Raw genomic sequence first — 16,754 nt, 5'->3', positions numbered from 1 at the left:
GTCCCCCCATTGCACACGTGTCCCCCCATTGCACACCTGTCCCCCCATTGCACACCTGTCCCCAGCCCCACACTCGTGTCCCCCCATTGCACACGTGTCCCCAGCCCCACACTCGTGTCCCCCCGTTGCACACATGTCCCCAGCCCCACACTCGTGTCCCCCCATTGCACACGTGTCCCCAGCCCCACACTCGTGTCCCCCCATTGCACACGTGTCCCCAGCCCCACACTCGTGTCCCTGCTCATTGCACACGTGTCCCCAGCCCCACACTCGTGTCCCCCCATTGCACACGTGTCCCCAGCCCCACACTCGTGTCCCTGCTCATTGCACACGTGTCCCCAGCCCCACACTCGTGTCCCCCCATTGCACACGTGTCCCCAGCCCCACACTCGTGTCCCCCCATTGCACACGTGTCCCCAGCCCCACACTCGTGTCCCTGCTCATTGCACACGTGTCCCCAGCCCCACACTCGTGTCCCCCCGTTGCACACGTGTCCCCAGCCCCACACTCGTGTCCCTGCTCATTGCACACGTGTCCCCAGCCCCACACTCGTGTCCCCCCATTGCACACGTGTCCCCAGCCCCACACTCGTGTCCCTGCTCATTGCACACATGTCCCCAGCCCCACACTCATGTCCCCCATTGCACACGTGTCCCCAGCCCCACACTCGTGTCCCTGCTCATTGCACACGTGTCCCCAGCCCCACACTCACATCCCCCCATTGCACACGTGTCCCCAGCCTCACACTCGTGTCCCCACGCTCACCCCGTGTGTGTGTCCTCACCACCCCGCCTTCCCGCGCGCATTTCCCGCCACGCCCTCCCCTTTCCCGCCACGCCCCCCCACGCGCCTGCGCCTCCGGCCCGCCTCCCGGAAGTGACGTTCCCGCGCGGCCGGAAGCGGCGCTGGCGGAGACGTTGAGGCGGCGGCACCGGCGGCACCGGCGGACCCCGGTGGGTCTGGGGGGGCCCCGGTGGGTCCGACGGGACCGGGGGCTCTGGGGGACCCGGGGGGTCTGCGGGGTTGTGGTACCGGGAGGGGCTGGTTTATACTGGGAGGGACTGGTTGGAGAGGGAGGGGGTGGGTTGGGGGAAACTGGAGGGGACTGGGGTATACTGGGAGGGGCTGGTTTTAATGGGATGGGGGGGCAGTGAGATGAGGGGGTCTGGTTCATACTGGGATATACTGGGGGGGCTGGTTGTGATGGGGGGGGCAGTGAGGCTGGGGGAGGCTGGTTGGTACTGGGAGGGGCTGGGATATACTGGGAGGGGCTGGTTTTAATGGGATGGGGGGGCATTGAGATGAAGGGGTCTGGTTCGTACTGGGATATACTGGAATATACTGGGGGGGCTGGTTGTGATGAGGGGGGCAGTGAGGCTGGGGGGGGCTGGTTGGTACTGGGAGGGACTGGGATATACTGGGAGGGGCTGGTTTTAATGGGATGGGGGGGCATTGAGATGAAGGGGTCTGGTTCGTACTGGGATATACTGGAATATACTGGGGGGGCTGGTTGTGATGGGGGGGCAGTGAGACTGGGGGGGGCTGGTTGGTACTGGGAGGGACTGGGATATACTGGGAGGGGCTGGTTGTGATGGGATGGGGGGGCATTGAGATGAGGGGGTCTGGTTCATACTGGGATATACTGGGGGGGCTGGTTGTGATGGGGGGGGCAGTGAGACTGGTGGGGGCTGGTTGGTACTGGGAGGGACTGGGATATACTGGGAGGGGCTGGTTTTAATGGGATGAGGGGGTCTGGTTCGTACTGGGATATACTGGGGGGGCTGGTTGTGATGGGGGGGCAGTGAGACTGGGGGGTCTGGTTGGTACTGGGAGGGACTGGGGCATAGTGGGAGGGGCTGGTTTTAATGGGATGGGGGGGCAGTGAGTTGAGGGGGTCTGGTTCATACTGGGATATACTGGGGGGGCTGGTTGTGATGGGGGGGGCAGTGAGGCTGGGGGAGGCTGGTTGGTACTGGGAGGGACTGGGATATACTGGGAGGGGCTGGTTTTAATGGGATGGGGGGGCAGTGAGATGAGGGGGTCTGGTTTGTACTGGGATATACTGGGGGGGCTGGTTGTGATGGGGGGGCAGTGAGACTGGGTGGGGCTGGTTGGTACTAGGATATACTGGGGGGGCTGGTTGTGATGGGGGGGCAGTGAGACTGGGGGCGCTGGTTGGTACTGGGAGGGACTGGGATATACTGGGAGGGGCTGGTTTTAATGGGATGGGGGGGCAGTGAGATGAGGGGGTCTGGTTTGTACTGGGATATACTGGGATATACTGGGGGGGCTGGTTGTGATGGGGGGGGCAGTGAGGCTGGGTGGGGCTGGTTGGTACTGGGATATACTGGGATATACTGGGGGGGCTGGTTGTGATGGGATGGGGGGGCAGTGAGGTGAGGGGGTCTGGTTCATACTGGGATATGCTGGGGGGGCTGGTTGTGATGGGGGGGGCAGTGAGGCTGGGGGAGGCTGGTTGGTACTGGGAGGGACTGGGATATACTGGGAGAGGCTGGTTTTAATGGGATGAGGGGGTCTGGTTCGTACTGGGATATACTGGGGGGGCTGGTTGTGATGGGGGGGCAGTGAGACTGGGGGGTCTGGTTGGTACTGGGAGGGACTGGGGCATAGTGGGAGGGGCTGGTTTTAATGGGATGGGGGGGCAGTGAGTTGAGGGGGTCTGGTTCATACTGGGATATACTGGGGGGGCTGGTTGTGATGGGGGGGCAGTGAGGCTGGGGGAGGCTGGTTGGTACTGGGAGGGACTGGGATATACTGGGAGGGGCTGGTTTTAATGGGATGGGGGGGCAGTGAGATGAGGGGGTCTGGTTTGTACTGGGATATACTGGGGGGGCTGGTTGTGATGGGGGGGCAGTGAGACTGGGTGGGGCTGGTTGGTACTAGGATATACTGGGGGGGCTGGTTGTGATGGGGGGGCAGTGAGACTGGGGGCGCTGGTTGGTACTGGGAGGGACTGGGATATACTGGGAGGGGCTGGTTTTAATGGGATGGGGGGGCAGTGAGATGAGGGGGTCTGGTTTGTACTGGGATATACTGGGATATACTGGGGGGGCTGGTTGTGATGGGGGGGGCAGTGAGGCTGGGTGGGGCTGGTTGGTACTGGGATATACTGGGATATACTGGGGGGGCTGGTTGTGATGGGATGGGGGGGCAGTGAGGTGAGGGGGTCTGGTTCATACTGGGATATACTGGGGGGGCTGGTTGTGATGGGGGGGGCAGTGAGGCTGGGGGAGGCTGGTTGGTACTGGGAGGGACTGGGATATACTGGGAGAGGCTGGTTTTAATGGGATGAGGGGGTCTGGTTCGTACTGGGATATACTGGGGGGGCTGGTTGTGATGGGGGGGGCAGTGAGGCTGGGGGGGGCTGGTTGGTACTGGGAGGGGCTGGGATATACTGGGAGGGGCTGGTTTTAATGGGATAGGGGGGCAGTGAGATGAGGGGGTCTGGCTTGTACTGGGATATACTGGGGGGGGCTGGTTGTAATGGTGGGGGGGGCATTGAGATTGGGGGGATCTGGATACTGGGAGGGACTGGGACATACTGGGAGGGGCTGGTTGTAATGGCGGGGGGGCAGTGAGATTGGGAGGGACTGGGACATATTGGGAGGGACTGGGACATACTGGGAGGGACTGGGACATACTGGGAGGGTCTGGTTGTACTGGAGTGGTGGAGCACAGGGAGATGAGGGGGTTTGGTTGATACTGGGAAGGACTGGGATATACTGGGAGAATCTGGTTGTAATGGGATGGGGGAGGGCAATGAGGTGAAGGGGTCTGGTTGGTACTGGGATATACTGGGGGGGGCTGGTTGCAGTGAGATGAGGGGGTCTGGTTAGTATTGGGAGAGACTGGGATATACTGGGAGGGTCTGTTTGGAATGGTCAGTGAGATGGGGGGGTCTGGTTGGTACTGGGAGGGACTGGGACATACTGGGACCATCCGGCGTGTGGAAAAGGGGAGAGGGGCCGGACTGGGGGCGGTTCCCACCCATCCCACGGACACTGGGGGATACTGGGAGCTCTGGGGCTGTCACTGGTGCTACGGGGAGGGGGGAAATTGCCCCAAAATCGAGTATTTTGGCCCGGCGGCCGCGCTCGGAGCCTTTTGTGCCGCCGCCCATTCCAGTGGCCGCCTCTTCCCCCGCACCGCCGGCCCTGGCCCCCCTCAAAACCCCCGTTTTTAACCCCCCGCCGTGTTTTCTCCCGTCTCTCCAGACCCCGCGGGCGGTTCCTTGGCTCCCGATGGCCACTCGCCGGCGCCGCCGCTTTGCCGAAGCCCCTTTGGCCGCGGTTCAGCTCGGTGCCCGGCCCGCCGCCCCTTAGGAGCACGTGAGTTGGGTTGGGGGGCTCTTTTTTGGGCTGGAACCCCCCCGGATTTTCTCCGCTTCGGCAGACACTTTATTGGGTGTTTTCCCCAAATGTTCTTGTTGGCGTTGAGCCCTTTCCCAGGAGCAAATTCCACCAAAAATGCCCGATTTAAGCCAACCGGCTCCTTTCCTCTCCCATTTTTACCCTCGATTTAAACCAACCGGCTCCACTTCTCTCCCATTTTTACCATTTAAACCAACCGGCTCCACTTCTCTCCCATTTTTACCATTTAAACCAACCGGCTCCACTTCTCCCCCATTTTTACCATTTAAACCAACCGGCTCCACTTCTCCCCCATTTTTACCATTTAAACCAACTGGCTCCACTTCTCCCCCATTTTTACCATTTAAACCAACCGGCTCCACTTCTCCCCCATTTTTACCCTCGATTTAAACCAACCGGCTCCACTTCTCTCCCATTTTTACCGTTTAAACCAACCGGCTCCACTTCTCCCCCATTTTTACCATTTAAACCAACCGGCTCCACTTCTCCCCCATTTTTACCCTCGATTTAAACCAACCGGCTCCACTTCTCTCCCATTTTTACCATTTAAACCAACCGGCTCCACTTCTCTCCCATTTTTACCATTTAAACCAACCGGCTCCACTTCTCCCCCATTTTTACCCTCGATTTAAACCAACCGGCTCCACTTCTCTCCCATTTTTACCATTTAAACCAACCGGTTCCACTTCTCCCCTATTTTTATGATTTAAACCAACCAGCTCCTTTTCTCTCTCGTTTTTATAATTTAAACCGACCGGCTCCTTTTTTTCCCCCATTTTTACTCTTTATTTAAACCAATGGCTCCAACCGCCGTCCCTCTCACTCTCTCCTCCTCCCCTTGTTCCCGCAGGGGCCGCCATGGAAGGGCGGCCGGCTCCGTTTTCGGCGCCGTCCTGCCGTCCGTCCCCGTCCCTTTGCGAGGGAGACGCCCCCGCGGGCGAGGAAGAGCAGGAGGAGGAAGAGGAGGCCGCAGCCGCGGCGCAGCCGGGGGGCTTTTCCCACCGGGGGGTTTCGGCCCCTGGTGGCGCAGGCGGGAGCTGCCGGGAGGATGAGGAGGAGCGGCCGTGCCGGAGGGAGCCCCAGCTGTACGTAAAACCCGAGGCCAAGCGCGTGCGGGGGGAAAGCGCCGAAGAGCCGGGACCCTCGCGAGGGAAGAGGCTGCGGCTGCTCTGGGGCGGATTCGGGCGAAGGGAGACGGAGAACGGGCCGGAGGAGCCGGCGCGGAGCAGCGAGGAGGACGAGGAGGAGGAGACGCCGCGGCCTCGGTGCCGCGGGCCGGACTTGGTGCAGCTGATCGACGAACGCGGCGTCTACTCCACGGCCAAGCTGGTGCTGGGCGGCGCGGCGGGCGAGGCGGAGGAGGCCGCCCACCCGCAGCGGGGCGGCGAGCTGGAGATCCGCGAGGTGATCGTGGACGAGAAGCCGTTCCAGTGCGGCGTGTGCGAGAAGGCCTTCAAGCGCGCCTGGGAGCTCTTCAGCCACGAGGTCGTGCACAACGAGGAGCGGCCGTTCCGCTGCGGCCTGTGCCAGGCGTCCTTCAAGCGCCACTCGGACTTCAAGAGCCACCGGCTGGTGCACACGGAGGAGCGGCCGTTCCGCTGCGAGCTGTGCGGGAAGCGCTTCAAGCGCTCGTCCAACCTGCAGGAGCACCGGCGCATCCACAGCGGCGAGCGGCCCTTCCGCTGCCCGCGCTGCGCCAAGAGCTTCAAGACGCCGTACGAGCTGCAGCGCCACGCGCTCACCCACTGCGCCGAGAAGCCGTTCAAGTGCGCCGACTGCGGGAAGGACTTCCCCACCTCCAACGCGCTGCTCCTGCACCAGCGCCAGCACTGCGACGACAAGCCGCACGTCTGCGGCGTCTGCGGGAAGAAGTTCACCTACGGGCACAGCCTGAAGGTGCACGAGCGGGTGCACACGGGCGACCGGCCCTTCGTCTGCCCGCTGTGCGGCAAGGGCTTCAAGCAGTCCAACGCGCTCTCCTCGCACGAGCGCGTGCACACGGGCGAGCGCCCCTTCGCCTGCAAGACCTGCGGGAAGGCCTTCAAGCAGTCGTCCTACCTGGTGATCCACGAGCGGGCGCACACGGGCGAGCGGCCCTACAAGTGCGAGGCGTGCGGGAAGGCGTTCGCCCGCCCGTCGCTGCTGCTCCAGCACCACCGCGTGCACAGCCAGGAGCGGCCCTACAAGTGCAGCTTCTGCCACAAGTTCTTCAAGGACGTGGCCTACCTGGCCGTGCACGAGAAGGTGCACACGGGCGAGACCCCCTACAAGTGCAGCGTCTGCGACAAGGGCTTCGCGCACCCCTCCAACCTCCTGCAGCACCAGCGCGTCCACCGCGACGGATGAGCCCCCAAAAACCGCGGCGTTTCTCGGGGACCCTCCCCACCCCGGCCCTTCGCTGACACCGGACCCGCTGCGCCGTCGTGCGCCGGGGTGGTTCTGGCGCCCCCGGGGACAACGTGCCGGGCCTTGAAGTGATCTTGGCGCCTCCGTTTTTGAGCCCTGACGTGATCGTGGGGCACCTGGGGACAACATTTCGAGCCCTGGAGGTGATCTCGGTGCCGCCATTTTGGGCCCTGAGGTGATTCTGGCGCCATTTTGGGCCCTGAGGTGATTCTGGCGCCATTTTGAGCCCTGAGGTGATTTTGGGGCCATTTTGAGCCCTGAGGTGATTTGGGGGCCATTTTGAGCCCTGAGGTGATCATGGGGCCCCTGGGGACAACATCTTAAACCCTGAGGTGATTCTGGTACCAGCATTAAGATCCCTGAGCTGGTTCAGGTGCTGCAATTTTGGGCCCTGAAGTGATTTTGGCGCCATTTTGAACCCAGATGTGATTCTGGTACCAGCATTAAGATCCCTGAGGTGATTCTGGTACCACCATTTTGGGCCCTGAGGTGATTCTGGCGCCATTTTGGGCCCTGAGGTGATTCTGGCGCCATTTTGGGCCCTGAGGTGATTCTGGTGCCATTTTGGGCCCTGAGGTGATTCTGGTGCCATTTTGAGCCCTGAGGTGATTCTGGTACCACCATTTTGAGCCCTGAGGTGATTCTGGTACCACCATTTTGAGCCCTGAGGTGATTCTGGCGCCATTTTGGGCCCTGAGGTGATTCTGGCACCATTTTGAGCCCTGAGGTGATTCTGGTACCACCATTTTGAGCCCTGAGGTGATTCAGGTGCCGCCATTTTGAGCCGGTGGCCGCACGAGGGGCCAAAGCTGCTTTTTGGGAAGGACGCACGACGCTACGGGCAGCGGAAAAGGACCCCGGGGAACGGCGAGGAGCGCCTCCCTGACCCTCTTTGGGGCTTCAAGTGTCCATCCATCTCTCATGCTGCTAATTACGTGGTTAATCACCCCCTTCCTCTTCTGTCCCCGGTCTGGTAGGGAGCAGAAGGAAGCGGGGAGGGGACACACGGACGCTGCCGTCCGCTTTGGGATCCCCGGCGAGTGACGCCCAGCGTCGTGAATCCTCCTCCCACCGCTCCGGGGGTTTTTCCGGGCAGGAACCTGGGCGAGCGAGACACAACCACCCCCCCTTCATCATCCTCCTCTTCCTCCAGCCGCCTCCGGAGCCGCCATTTGTCCCCCGACGGGCACGACGTGGCACGCGGACCTTGGCTCGCCTCGGTGGCCGCGTCCGGTCCCTCGAGATCCCACCTTGTCCCCCCCTTTTCGTGCGGTCCCTGGGATCGGGGCGGGCTGGGTGGGACGTGGGCGCTCCGCACACTAATTACAGGACGGTTATTTAACGACGGCTTCGTCTGTGGGTTTTTGGTGCCCGGAGGTGGGGGGTTCCTTCTCCCGGTGTCACCCGGCGCGTGGTGACACGAGGAGACACCGGGTCTGGCTCGTCCCCTGCAAATCGGGCCAGTAAAAGCTGGTTTGGGGCCGCTGGCCTCCTGGCCACACTGGTCTCCCCCTCTGAGGTGATTCTGGCGCCATTTTGAGCCCCGAGGTGATTCTGGCGCCACCATTTTGGGCCCTGAGGTGATTCTGGCGCCATTTTGGGCCCTGAGGTGATTCTGGCGCCATTTTGGGCCCTGAGGTGATTCTGGCGCCACCATTTTGGGCCCTGAGGTGATTCTGGGGCCATTTTGGGCCCTGAGGTGATTTTGGGGCCATTTGGAGCCCTGAGGTGATTTTGGGGCCATTTTGGTCCCTGAGGTGATTCTGGTGCCACCATTTTGAACCCTGAGGTGATTTTGGGGCCATTTTGAGCCCCAAGGTGATTTTGGGGCCATTTTGTTCCCTGAGGTGATTTTGGGGCCATTTTGAGCCCTGAGGTGATTCTGGTGCCATTTTGACCCTGAGGTGATTTTGGGGCCATTTTGTTCCCTGAGGTGATTCTGGTGCCACCATTTTGGTCCCTGAGGTGATTTTGGGGCCATTTTGGTCCCTGAGGTGATTTTGGGGCCATTTTGGTCCCTGAGGTGATTATGGCACCAGAAACAGCGTCCCAGTTTCCTCCCATTTCAGCCCCTAGGGCGGCAACTGGGGCAGCTCTGGCCTCTTCCAGACGCTGTTCCCAGGTTGTGATTTGGCTTCGGGGTGGTGGGACACTCAAGAAATTGGGGGGACTCGGCTCTGTCTGAATTCTGGGGGAACGCCGTGGCTGAGGAGAACAAAAGCAGCTCGTGTCCCTCCCCAAAACTCACGCCTGGAGGGTCGGGGACGCGTCTTTAATTCGCGTGACCCTCTTTTTAATTTGTTCGCCCCCCCTTTTTAATTCGTTCGTGCCCCTCTTCGCGCCGCCGCGTTCGTCGGGCTCCGCGGGGGCTGCTCGGAGGGCGACGAGGTGGCTTCAATAAATGTCACCGGGCTTGGCGAACCCCCCCGGGCTGGGAATTTTGGGGCTCACGATTTAAATTATCAATAGTGGGTGGTGCAAAATGTCCTGCCCGTCACCTCCTGCTTTGGGAAAGCAGATGAGGGACAAGCTGGGGACGCGGGACACGAGCTCGGGGTCGGTGGCGGCGTCATGGGGCAACATCTTCTTCCTTCACGAGCTGCGTCATCTCGGTGTCGCCGTCCTCGGCGGCTTCTCCCTCGGCGGGGATGTAAATCGCCCCCATGGGCTGGAACGGCGCCGCCGAAGCGCTTTGGTCCCCCGAGCACCAGCGGGCTGTGACACGCAGGGGACACCGCGTCGTCACCGCGTCCCCCCCCTCCCCGGGTTTCGGGGTGTCTGTGGTTTTGGGGTGGGGAGGGGTGTTGGTGGGACTGTCACCTCCAGCCTGGGCTCCTTCCACGCAGGTTCTGGTCAGGACGAGCCACAGCAGGACCCCGCTCAGCAGCATCGCCAGGGCCAGCAGCGCCACCAGCGCCGCGCACGACGGCGGAGCGCCTGCCGGGGGGGGACAGCGGGCACGGGGTCCCGTTTCCAGCCAAAAACGGTGAAAACGGGCAAGAAAATCTAACGCCGAGCACGGCCTGACCCATTTTGAGCCCTGAGGTGACCTTGGTGCCCCTGCTGCTGCCATTTAGAGCCCTGAGCTGATTTTAGTGCCATTTTGAGCCCTGAGATGATTTTAGTGCTATTTTGAGCCCTGAGGTGATTTTAGTGCCGCCATTTTGGGCCCTGAGGTGATTCTGGCGCCATTTTGGGCCCTGAGGTGATTCTGGCGCCATTTTGGGCCCTGAGGTGATTCTGGCGCCATTTTGGGCCCTGAGGTGATTTTGGGCCATTTTGGGCCCTGAGGTGATTTTGGGGCCATTTTGGGCCCTGAGGTGATTTTGGCGCCATTTTGACCCTGAGGTGATTTTGGGGCGATTTTGACCCTGAGGAGATTTTGGCGCCATTTTGGGCCCTGAGGTGATTTTGGCGCCATTTTGGGCCCTGAGGTGATTTTGGCGCCATTTTGGGCCCTGAGGTGTCCCTGCTTGTTGGGGCGGGATAAATGATCCTTAAATGCCCCTTCAACCCAATTTGTTCCATAATCATTGAATTATAGAATCATTTTGGTTGGAAAAGGCCCTCAAGGTCATCGAGTCCAACCGCAACCCAACTCTGTCACTAAAACGTCCCCGAGAACCTCGTCTGTTCACCCCTCCAGGGATGGCGACTCCACCACCGCCCTGGGCAGCCCGTTCCAACACCCGACGACCCTTTTTGTGAAGAAATCACCCCAAATTTCCAACCTCAACCTCCTTTTCTCCAGGCTAAACCCCCCTCCAGCTCCCTCAGCCGCCCCCCATCACACTCGCGGGAGGATTTAGTGCGTTGGAAGTGGGGAAAGCTTCTCCAAGGATGATGGAAAACGATGCGCGTCCCTCCGCAAAGCCCCGCGAGAGCTTGCCAGGACGAGCCTCCACCACCTTTACCGCTTTTTTATCCCCTTGGGGACCTTTTTTCCCCCGTCCCGGTGCATCCCCCCGGGCTCACCCTTGGGCTCGGCGCACACCACGGCGGCCGGCGCGCCGAGCCGGCACGGCCCCGGCCCCGTGTCTCTCTGCTGACACTCCAGCAGCAGCGACTCGCTCCCCCGGCAGCTCAGCCCCTCCAGCAAGTCCCGGCCGTCCCCAGCGCCGAACTGGGCTCCGCCGGGCACGGCCTGGGCCGGCCCGCAGCCCAGCTGCCGGCACGCCACCCCGGCTTCCAGCGAGCTCCAGCCGCTGCTGCACACCCCGTGCCAGCTCGCGTTCAACAGCAGCTCCAGCCGCCCCGCGCAGGGACCGGGGCCGCCCGTCAGCCGCGCCGGCAGCGGGTTGGGGCCTGCGGGGAGAGCAGAGAGACCCTCAGCGTCACGGAGCCCGAACGGGACCTTGAGAACCTCATCCCTGTGTCTGTTACACGACATTTTGGGCGCTGAGGTGATTTTGGGGCGGCCATTTTGGGCCCTGAGGTGATTCCGGGGCCATTTGGAGCCCTGAGGTGATTTTGGGCCATTTTGAACCCTGAGGTGATTCTGGGGCCATTTTGGTCCCTGAGGTGATTTTGGGGCCACTTTGAGCCCTGAGGTGATTCTGGGTCCATTTTGAGCCCTGAGGTGATTTTGGGGCCATTTTGACCCTGAGGTGATTCTGGGGCCATTTTGAGCCCTGAGGTGATTTTGGGGCCATTTTGAGCCCTGAGGTGATTTTGGGGCCATTTTGAGCCCTGAGGTGATTTTGGGGCCATTTTGACCCTGAGGTGATTTTGGGGCCATTTTGGGCCCTGAGGTGATTTTGGGGCCATTTTGACCCTGAGGTGATTTTGGGGCCATTTTGGGCCCTGAGGTGATTTTGGGGCCATTTTGAGCCCTGAGGTGATTTTGGGGCCATTTTGAGCCCTGAGGGGACCTTAGAATCACTTCAGTTGGGAGAGACCCTCAGGGTCATGGGGTCCAACCATCACCCAACACTATCGCTAAGCCACGGCCTTAAAAACCTCACCTCTGTGTCTATTAAATTATATTTTGAGCCCTGAGGTGATAGTGGTGCTGCCATTTGGAGCCCTGAGGTGATTCTGGGGCCACTTTGAGCCCTGAGGTGATTTTGGGGCCATTTTGGGTCCTGAGGTGATTTTGGGGCCACTTTGAGCCCTGAGGTGGTTTTGGGGCCATTTTGAGCCCTGAGGTGATTTTGGGGCCATTTTGACCCTGAGGTGATTTTGGGGCCATTTTGAGTCCTGAGGTGATTCAGGTGCCGCCATTTGGAGCCCTGAGGTGATTTTGGGGCCATTTTGAACCCTGAGGTGATTTTGGGGTCATTTTGACCCTGAGGTGATTCTGGGGCCACTTTGAGCCCTGAGGTGATTTTGGGGCCATTTTGAGCCCTGAGGTGATTCAGGTGCCGCCATTTGGAGCCCTGAGGTGATTTTGGGGCCATTTTGACCCTGAGGTGATTCTGGGGCCACTTTGAGCCCTGAAGTGATTCTGGGGCCATTTTGAGCCCTGAGGTGGTTTTGGGGCCATTTTGAACCCTGAGGTGATTTTGCGGCGGCCATTTTGGGCCCTGAGGTGATTTTGGCGCCATTTTGGGCCCTGAGGTGATTTTGGGGCCATTTTGAGCCCTGAAGTGATTCTGGGGCCATTTTGAGCCCTGAGCTGCGGGGCCCAAACCCGCCCCCAGGATTCGCGGTTTTTCCTCCCCATTCCCGGCACAGGGACAGTCGCTGCCCTGGTCCTGCTGGCCGCACCGGTGCTGGTACAACCAGGATTCCGGTGGCCATTTGGCCACCTGGGCACGCACCGGCTCATGTTCAACACCCCCAGCTCCTTTCCCAACCCCATTCATGGGGTTGTCGTGACCCAAACACCCATCGCTGACGTCCCACCAGCACCACCCGCCTCCCGCTCCCGGATAAAGCCCCTTTTTGGCGGTACCTCCAGCGTTTCCCCCACCTGAGCACACGACCCCCGCGTCTTCCTCGTGGTTGCAGTTGTGCTGTCCCCAGCCGCCCAGGCGGCACTGGGCCAACGCGCTCTCCGTCCCGGCGCACTCCACCTCGTCCAGCCAGATGGGGTCGGAGCCCTGGCCAAAATGAGCCCGGCCGGGCGCCGCCACGGCCGTCCCGCAGCCCAGCTGCCGGCAAACCGCCTTGGCGTCGCTCAGGTCCCAGCTGTCGTCGCACACCGTCCCCCAGCGCTCCTGGTGAAGCACCTCCAGCCGCCCAGCGCAGCGGTGCGGCCCGTCGGCCAAGCGCAGTTGCACGTCGGCTGTCACGTTGGTGTCTGCGGGGAGAGGCCGGTTGGAGTCCCCTTGGATTCCAGTTGGAGTCCAGTTGGAGTCCAGTGAGAAGCTGGAGTCCAGTTGGAGTCCAGTTGGAGTCCAGTTGGAGTCCAGTTGGAGTCCAGTTGGAGTCCAGTTGGAGTCCAGTTGGATTCCAGTTGGAAGTTGGAGTCCACTTGGAGTCCACTTGGAGTCCAGTTGGAAGTTGGAGTCCAGCTGGATTCCAGTTGGAACTTGGAGTCCACTTGGAGTCCACTTGGAGTCCACTTGGAGTCCAGTTGGAGTCCAGTTGGATTCCACTTGGAAGTTGGAGTCCAGTTGGAGTCCAGTTGGAGCCCAGCGCAGCCACGAAGATGCTGAAGGGAGTGGAGCATCTCCCGTGTGAGGAAAGGCTGAGGAGCTGGGGCTCTTGAGCTGGAGAAGAGGAGACTGAGGGGTGACCTCATTCATGGGGATCAATATGGAAAGGGGGAGTGTCAGGGGATGGAGCCATTGGTGACAACCAGTGACAGCACAAGGGGCAATGGGTGCAAACTGGAACACAGGAGGTTCCACTTAAATTTGAGAAGAAACTTCTTCCCGGTGAGGGTGGCAGAGCCTGGCCCAGGCTGCCCAGGGAGGCTGTGGAGTCTCCTCCTCTGGATTCATTCCAACCCGCCTGGTTCTGTGTAACCTCACCTGGGTGTTCCCGCTCTGGAACAGACGATCTTTCGAGGTCAATCCAACCCCTGACTTACGCGATTCTGCGACGGGCTGTACCTGAACACACCACGCCGGCGTCCTCCCCGTGGTTGCAGTTACTGTGTCCCCAGGGCCGAGCGCGGCACTGCACCACGTTGTCCTCGCTCCCGGCGCAGGCCACGTCGTCCAGCCAGATGCGCCCCGTCCCCGGCCCGAAACGAGCGCGGCCGGGGGCTGCCGTGGCCGTCCCGCAGCCCAGCTGCTTGCAGACCACGGCCGCGTCGTTCAGGTCCCAGCCGTCGTCGCACACCGTCCCCCACTCGCCGTCGTGAAGCACCTCGAGCCTCCCGGCGCAGCGGTGCGGCCCGTCCGCCAGACGGACGCTCGACGTGTTGGTCGCGCCAGCGCCTGGAAGAACCTCGGGAACATCACGGCGGGTCGAGAACACTGGCCAGGGGACGAAAGGACCTCCCCACCCTCTCTGGTGCGACCATCCCGCTTCAGCGGCGCCCCGGACACCGGACGGACCCCCCCGGGACACCGTGTGTTGTCGGACCGAGACGTACCTGAACACACCACGCCGGCGTCCTCCCCGTGGTTGCAGTTGCTGTGTCCCCAGGGCCGAGCGCGGCACTGCGCCACCTTGTCCTCGCTCCCGGCGCAGGCCACGTCGTCCAGCCAGATGCGCCCCGTCCCCGGCCCGAAACGAGCGCGGCCGGGGGCCGCCGTGGCCGTCCCGCAGCCCAGCTGCTTGCAGACCACGGCCGCGTCGTTCAGGTCCCAGCCGTCGTCGCACACCGTCCCCCACTCGCCGTCGTGAAGCACCTCGAGCCTCCCGGCGCAGCGGTGCGGCCCGTCCGCCAGCCGCAGGGCGGCCGAGCTGGAGTTACCTGCTTTTGGGGACAGGAAAATATGGGGACACGTGGCTGGAGGTCACCCCGGCATCCCTGGATCACCCCGAAATCCCTGGACCACCTCAGCATCCCTGGACCACCCCGACATCCCTGGATCACCCCAATATCGCTGGACCACCCCAGGATCCCTGGATCACCCCGACATCCCTGGACCACCCCAGGATCCCCGGATCACCCTGACATCCCCAGATCACCCCAGCATCCCTGGACATGGAGATGAGGTTTTTAGGGACATGATTTAGCGCCAGCGTTGAGTTAATGGTTGGACTCGATGATCTTGAGGGTCTTTTCCAACCAAAACGATTCTACGATCCCATCTCCTCTCCCCGCTCCCGGCCCTCACCTGCGCACACCACGCCGGCGTCCTCCCCGTGGTGACAGTTGTGGACGCCCAACATCTTGGCTCGGCATTCCCAGAAGTTGCTTTCCTGCCCAGTGCAGCTCACATCATCCAGCCAGATGGGGCCGGCTCCCCAGCCGAAGCGAGCGGAGCCGGGGGCCGCCATGGCCACGCCACAGCCCAGCTGCCGGCAAACCACGGCGGCGTCGCTCAGGTCCCAGCTGTCGTCGCACACCGTCCCCCACTCGTTGTTGTAAAACACCTCGACCCTCCCGGCGCACTCGCTCAAACCACCCACCAGGCGGAGGCGGGGGATGCTGGCGATGCCCGAGCCTGAAAAAAATACCCCAAAGTCAGAAATAATAGACTCGCTTGGGTTGGAATGGACCTTCCAAGCTCATCCAGTCCGACCCCAAGGAGCAGGGACATCTTCAGCAGCTCGGGTTTCTCAGAGCCGCGTCCAACGTGACGTTGGATGTTTCCATGGATCAGCATCCACCACCTCTCTGGGCAACCCGGGCCGGGCTCTCACCACCCTCAGCGTCACAAATTCCTTCACGTCTGGCATAAATCTCCCCTCTTTGAGTTTAAAACCATCACCCCTTGTCCCTCCAGCTACCGCTCCCAAGGGCCACGGGCACTTCAACCCATAAAAACATCTTGGACACCTCCAACAGTACCAGAATCTGAAGCTCGTCTTATGCCACGTGTCTTTTTTTGCCCCAGCGTCTTGTATTTTTCCGGTGTTATTTCAACACGCTTTCTACCGATTTGGGCAATTTGTTTTTGCCAATCTCTCCCCGGCCCGTGGAAGGGTCTCGGTCTGTCCTGCAGCGAACGCGGGTGGTGAGGGTTACCTGAGCACACGACGCTGGCGTCTTCCACGTGGTTACATGCGTGATGTCCCCAGGGCTTGACCGGGCATTCGGCCAGGGTGGCTTCTGTCCCAACACATCTCACCCCGTCCAACCAGATGGGGCCGGATCCTTGTCCGAACTGGGACAAACCCGGCGCCGACACGGGTGTCCCGCAGCCCAGCTGCCGGCAAACCACGGCCGCGTCCTTCAGGTCCCAGGTGTCGTCGCAGATGGTTCCCCACTGCTGGCCGTGGAAAACCTCGACCCTCCCGGCGCAGCGGTGGGGGCCGTTCACCAGCCGCAGCGCCTCTGAGCTCCCCAGCTCCAAGTCTGAGAGCAGAATCATCGGATCGCAGAGTCGGTTGGGTTGGGAGAGACCCTCAAGGTCATCGAGTCCAACCATAACCCAACACCACGTCCTTGAGAACGTTCAACCCCTCCAGGGATGGTGGCTCCAGCACTGCCCTGGGCAGCCTGTTCCAACGCCCCACAGCCCTTTGGGGAAGAAATTACCCCAAATTTCCAACCTCAACCTCCCCTGGCGCAACTTGAGGCCGTTTCCTCGGGTCCTGGCGCTTGTTCCTGGGGAGCAGAGCCCGACCCGCCCTGGCTCCAAGCTGCTTTCAGGCAGTTCAGAGATCAGAAGGTCTCCCCTCAGCTCCTGTTCTCCAGGCTGAACCCCCAGCTCCCTCAGCCGCTCCTCATAATACTTGCTCTCAAGACCCTTCATGAAGAGAAGGAGGAGAAGGGGAAGGAGATGGAGAAGGAGAAAGACAACAAAAAGAAGAGGAAGAAGAACTAGAAGGAGATGAAGAAGAAGGTGAAGAACAAGAACAAGAAGAGGAAGAAGAAGAAGAAAACAAGAAGAAGAGAAAGGAGAAGAAGAGGAAGAAGGAGAAGAAGAAGAGGAAGAAGGAGAAGAA

At 61.1% G+C, this 16,754-nt stretch overlaps 2 protein-coding genes across 2 annotated transcripts in view; one reads left to right on the top strand and one right to left on the bottom strand.

The window, feature by feature from the left end:
* The window catches only part of LOC136001242 (soluble scavenger receptor cysteine-rich domain-containing protein SSC5D-like), a 48,628-nt gene that overhangs the window by 13,222 nt on the left and 18,652 nt on the right, over positions 1 to 16,754 (bottom strand). Inside the window, exons 10-17 of the mRNA XM_065655342.1 lie at positions 15,832 to 16,161; positions 14,978 to 15,307; positions 14,262 to 14,610; positions 13,799 to 14,103; positions 12,712 to 13,041; positions 10,773 to 11,102; positions 9,618 to 9,734; positions 9,056 to 9,512 (exon numbers count right to left, since the gene is read on the bottom strand). Coding sequence (XP_065511414.1) covers positions 9,367 to 9,512; positions 9,618 to 9,734; positions 10,773 to 11,102; positions 12,712 to 13,041; positions 13,799 to 14,103; positions 14,262 to 14,610; positions 14,978 to 15,307; positions 15,832 to 16,161 — 2,237 coding nt within the window. The 3' untranslated portion in view covers positions 9,056 to 9,366. Of the gene's footprint in view, positions 9,513 to 9,617; positions 9,735 to 10,772; positions 11,103 to 12,711; positions 13,042 to 13,798; positions 14,104 to 14,261; positions 14,611 to 14,977; positions 15,308 to 15,831; positions 16,162 to 16,754 lie in introns of the transcript that reaches the window.
* On the top strand, positions 895 to 8,108 carry LOC136001248 (zinc finger protein 501-like). Its single transcript, XM_065655353.1, has 3 exons — positions 895 to 953; positions 4,236 to 4,349; positions 5,242 to 8,108. Exon 3 carries the CDS (start codon positions 5,250 to 5,252, stop codon positions 6,735 to 6,737), a length of 1,488 nt encoding a protein of 495 aa, XP_065511425.1. The 5' UTR covers positions 895 to 953; positions 4,236 to 4,349; positions 5,242 to 5,249; the 3' UTR covers positions 6,738 to 8,108.

Source organism: Caloenas nicobarica, chromosome 39 (genome assembly GCF_036013445.1).
Source record: "Caloenas nicobarica isolate bCalNic1 chromosome 39, bCalNic1.hap1, whole genome shotgun sequence".
NCBI lineage: Eukaryota > Metazoa > Chordata > Aves > Columbiformes > Columbidae > Caloenas > Caloenas nicobarica.
Note: the sequence above shows the minus strand (reverse complement) of the source record. Positions and strands in the feature narration are given on the sequence as shown.

Bases quoted from the DNA above. Each gene is read 5' to 3' on its own strand.
- LOC136001248 (XM_065655353.1), top strand. From the start codon at position 5,250: ATGGAAGGGCGGCCGGCTCCGTTTTCGGCGCCGTCCTGCCGTCCGTCC.